Here is a 4,957-nt window from a genome sequence, read left to right as displayed (position 1 = left end):
GTAGCCGTAGTTGTTCGCGATGAACCCTTTGGGACAAACGCAGCCCTTCGCTGTTGGGTCGTAGACTGTGTTCAAAGCGCAGATGCTGCAGATATTGTTGATGAGAATGAGCCCCTTATTGCAGGAGAGTTCGCAGGACCTCGTGGCGAAGTTTTCAGTGTACCCGGATTTACATTTGCATGCGCCACCGACGATTTCTTGGTTCAGAGGACATATGTAACAGTAGCCGTTGGCGTCAACGAGTTCTCCTCTTTGGCACTTGCGAGTGCACACCCCGTTTTACTCCTTTTCTCCTTCAGGGCACACGCACTGGTTGTCGACCCATCTCTTTCCACTTGGACATGTGACGCAGTACCCTCCCAACAGATACGAGTCTTCACTTGCGCAGTTCACGCAAAGGGAGTTTTTGCCGATTCCAAAGCCTCTGAGACAGACGCAAGATGTGCCTATGAGTTCTTGATTCGCTCCGCACCCGCCGCACTCCCCAGTCAGCCTATTAATCACTGAGCCAACAGGGCAGATACCGCAAACGCCACCGACGCGGCCGAGGCCTTCCTTGCATTTACACGCCTGAATCGTAGAATCGTAGTTCTCGTTGAGTCCGCAGGAGTTAAGGCACTGCCCATTGCTCACTTGGAAGCCGTTCCCGCAAATACATTGTTGGGTCGTAGAATTGTAGACTGAGTTCAGAGGGCAAGTAACACAGTATCCATCGAACAGGAAGAATGAGTCTTTGCACAGGGAGCAGACTCTGTCGAGGTATCCGAATCCCGGTCTGCATCCACATTTCTTGGTTGAAGGGTTCAGGACTTCGTTCTGCTGGCAAGTATAGATGCAAGTGATGTTATTGAAGTAGGCTCCTTCGGGGCAGCGACTGCAGACGTTCGCCGCAATTTCGGTGTAGCCGGGCCAACATTGGCACTGTTCATTGGGCTGCCTCGTCGCGTAGGGTGAGCAGGGAGTGCCTGCTTTGCAGACTTTGTTCTCTTCGTAGAATCCCTGTCTGCAGACACAAACGAGTCCGTTTGATTCGCTGTTCTATGGGCATTGAACTGCAGCCGGAATGCAAACGCTGTCTTTTCGCACGAAACCCGGGTTACAGACGCAGGTGTTGCCTTCCAATTTACTGTTCAAAGGGCAAACGATATTTGCACTGCAGGCGCCGAAACTGTCCCTGACGAATCCAATGTTGCAGATGCAGGACGTTCCATTGAAGTAAGAATTAGCAGCGCAATCGATCGGCCTTGTAACGGGAGTTGTAATCGGCGAGAGCCCGATCCTAACGCACAGTCCGGTGTTGAGGTCGTTTCTGAAGCCAGGCATACAGGCACAAGAGAAGCCTGTCCAATATCTATTGAGGGAGCTCGTACAATCTTTCTGGCTCGGAGAGGATGAGGCTGGCACCGTCGCTTGGGGATTGGGAGAGGGTATTGGCGTTGGTGTTGGTGTTGGCGTTGGAGTAGAAATTGGTGGAGGGATCGGTATTGGCACTGGCCGATTGGTTTGAATGCTCACATTGGGATTAAAGCTTTGTGAGGAATTGGTGGGGGCCACAACGCATTTGGAGTTCGACAGTAAGAACCCTCTTGCACAGACACATCCCTTTCGGTCTTCACTGAGGACGAGGTTGAGTTTGGGAGAGCAGGCGAGACAGCCAAGGGCCCCGTCCCTGTACCTGGTAACGAAGGTGCTGCTCGGGCATTCGTTGACGCAGATGTTTTTGAGGGAATACACTTCGGGACAGGAAGCGCAGGCGGTCTTCGGTAGGGAGTCAAGGAACACATAGGTGTAGATGAATCCGCCTGTGGCGTTGGCGAGGGAGTAAGAGAGCACAAAGTCGCTGTCGATGCTGGCCGTCAGATCGAACTTGGTGCCAAGGTTCACTCTCGTCAGGCCCATAATCACGTAGTTTGGGACGACTGCGAGGTTTCTCACACTATCGTAGCCCAAACCTGTGAATCCAGCACTCGATCCAACTATCACATCGCCTCCGTAGGATGCTACGGGGGTCGTCTCCGGGCTGAAGACGATGTAGGAAACGTGGATGTCTTTGATGTCCGTCTGAGGGCCTGCCATAACTGTGAATTTGATGCTGTTCGCGGAGTCGACAGGCAAAGGCATAATTTGAATTTGGAACTGTTGCGTTCCTTTGTTGAAAGAGCCGCCCGTAATGAAGACTCGCTGAATGGCTTTGGCGTGGTTGAGAATGTTCGGGGTGGTGACCTGCTTCGTGACGCCGTTGTTTTGGAGGCTGCCCAAATCTTTATAAAACGTTAAATTACTCGCAGAAGCACTTCCGAGAAGAATGTTGATGTTGTTGGACGCGAGGAACCCTATGCGTACCAGCTTCCATGTGCCGCCGCCGTGGTTCATCACCAACCTGAAAAGGCTGTTCGTGACTTGGGTCGTGCGCACGCTGATTTACGACAAATCGGAGGATTGAGTGGCCTGCGTAGATATGTCCCAAATGCCTGAATTATTTTATGGATACCGTAGGCCAATCCGGGCACCGAGGCAAAAGCTGTTTAGAAGTTGCGAATGAGCTGCACTGGGCCTTGGGTGTTGAGATTGCCAGTCGGACCTTGAAGCGCAACGAAACCTGCATTAGTGTGATGATACCGACGGCGAGGCCTTCAATGCTATGAGAGCCTTCACAGGCTGAGTAAATGGCGACGATCAGAGTGACGATGATGGCGATTGCTCGAAACATTTAACAATGAAACTATATAATGAGATTCTTTCAGCGGAGCATTAATTATTACAAGCCTTTATTTATACATGAGAAACTATCAGGTCAAACAAACAGCAAAGTAAATATAATTTGAACGACTATTCTCCTTACTCAGTAATTAACACCAAAATCCTTAGAATTGCATCAATGGTCCCAGAATTGCAAGATCTAACAGAATACATAGAATTTTATATATTCGTCGCACGACAGGTAGCTGAATTGGATTTGTCAATTGATTTATTTTCTGTTCATAAAGAAACTGAGAAATTTAAATATCATTATTCACATAATATTAATATTTTTAGTCTTCATGGATTAAGCCCAAATTCAAATAATGAGAGTTCTTATTTATAATAAGGCAACATACAAAATTAGCTATTGCTATGAATGTCTTAAACCCATCTTCGAATATATTATATTGTTTGCATTCGATGTACCAATCAGGATCATGTGTAAAGTGACGCTGCTTGATATTTAATTTGGATTAAATTTATATTTCATCATGAAATTAATAGACTGAATACTCAAATCATACAGACATTTTCATTTATATTTTCGGGTAGCAACGATAGCCGTTCAACTTGATGTGCTCATATCGAAAATCATTGATGTTTCGAATAGATTTATCCAACTCAAGAACTGGGAAGGGATGAGGAGTCACATTTTACAGATATTTTAAATGCTGGATATGATCGTCATAAACGTGCATGTCTCCAAGGCTGTGTATGAATTATCCTGGCGACAATCCTGTTACTTGCGCAATTAGACAAGTCAGTAGGGAGTAGCTTGCAATGTTAAAAGGCACTCCAAGCCCCATATCGCAACTCCTCTGGTACATCAGGCAATTCAGTTTTCCAGAATTCGTCACTTGAAATTGACAGAACATATGGCAAGGCGGTAAAGCCATTTCTACGAGCTGTTGAGGATTCCATGCGGTGAGAATTAACCTTCGGCTGCTCGGATTATTTTTTATTTCGTTAATAATCCATTGGAGCTGGTCTATTCCCTTTCCCGTATAATCAGAATTAAAATTCTCATAAGGTGCATTCCAGTGTCTCCACTGAAATCCATAAACAGGGCCTAAATCTCCACTTTACCGCTTTAATCCTAATTTATTCAAATACTATTGGGAACTATGCCCATCCCAAATGTGTATCTTCTTTTCTTGAAGCAGCTTCGCATTTGTTGATCCTGAAATAAACCAGAGTAATTACTCTGCAACCCCCCTCCAGAACACTTTCTTGTGAGTCAGCAGCGGGAAGCAACTCTGTAGATCATATCTCATCATCCCTCCAAACAGTGAGCGTGTGCCTGTTGTGGTTCGATCGACTTTGTCCTCTCCTTCCTCGATGATCCTTTTGATGGTTTTTAAGTACTGCATCTACTCATGTTAAGCTACTTTGAAGGCATTTTAGCTTTCGATTTTCGCTGCCTCATGTTTATACTTAGTACTATTGTAATACAGCCTATAATCAAAGACGTAGTTTTCATATCTTTGGGTCTTAGACACGTATTTGCATGGATAGTCTATTTTTGGGATGAATCTATCGCACTATACTTCTTGATTAATCAAAGTTTCATAGACATATCGGCACTCAGGCAGCGCCTATTCAATAAGCTTTGAGCCCCCAATAACAAATACCTTTCCATTAGGGTTTTAGGATGCACTCAGCTTCAGAGCTTCTGTTAGACTTCGGGCTTGCTTTAAATTATGTTATTACTTTATAAACGAGTTTTTTGAAACCACCACGTTGAGCCGATTGGGCAAAATTTTGGAAATGCTTTCATAAGTCTTTCGGCCCATTATGACAGTGTTCTTTTCAGGGCCACTTGTTGTGATCTGTTTAAACATCTTTAAATCTTATGGAATCTTCCATGGAAGTGTGTTGTTTACGCCGATTCCATAATTCAAGGACCTCGCGACCACAATGTCGAAAGCTTTTGGAATCATAGAATTATATTATCGCGCCATGAAACTGTATAATAATCATGTTTTAAATGAGGATATCAATTATAAGAATTATATATATAGCTAACAAAGTAGCAATCTTCGGGACGAATCCCGTCTTAAATGCGATAAGAGTAATGAATAGATAAATTTGGGCAAATGGTTGAGAATGCATTATGTTTTTAGTTCTGTCATACGAGTTTGATTCTTGAACTAATCATATGAGGAATGTTTGAGTTTCGAAAGTAGTTTCAATTCATTTTTCCCTGAGTTGTACA

The 4,957-nt window shown here is 44.8% G+C and overlaps 2 protein-coding genes and 1 pseudogene across 2 annotated transcripts; all 3 read right to left on the bottom strand.

Moving 5' to 3' along the window:
• Positions 1 to 279: 279 nt before the first annotated feature.
• On the bottom strand, positions 280 to 1,035 carry LOC148299873 (uncharacterized; the record flags this gene model as incomplete). The annotated part of the gene is made up of 1 exon (XM_088275558.1): positions 280 to 1,035. A coding segment is annotated over one exon (756 nt), but the record flags the coding sequence as incomplete, so codon positions are not given.
• LOC148299872 (uncharacterized) lies at positions 1,034 to 2,373 on the bottom strand. The gene has a single exon (XM_088275557.1). It carries the CDS (start codon positions 2,371 to 2,373, stop codon positions 1,039 to 1,041), a length of 1,335 nt encoding a protein of 444 aa, XP_088131683.1. The 3' UTR covers positions 1,034 to 1,038.
• An 887-nt stretch (positions 2,374 to 3,260) lies between these two features.
• LOC148299871 (thymidylate synthase pseudogene) lies at positions 3,261 to 4,115 on the bottom strand (annotated as a pseudogene).
• Between the last annotated feature and the right edge of the window lie 842 nt (positions 4,116 to 4,957).

The sequence above is a fragment of the Brachycentrus maculatus genome, unplaced genomic scaffold, assembly GCF_059751285.1.
Source record: "Brachycentrus maculatus isolate JH-2025_06_01 unplaced genomic scaffold, ASM5975128v1 h1tg000912l, whole genome shotgun sequence".
Classification (NCBI taxonomy): domain Eukaryota; kingdom Metazoa; phylum Arthropoda; class Insecta; order Trichoptera; family Brachycentridae; genus Brachycentrus; species Brachycentrus maculatus.
This window is presented reverse-complemented; position numbering and strand designations above follow the sequence as displayed.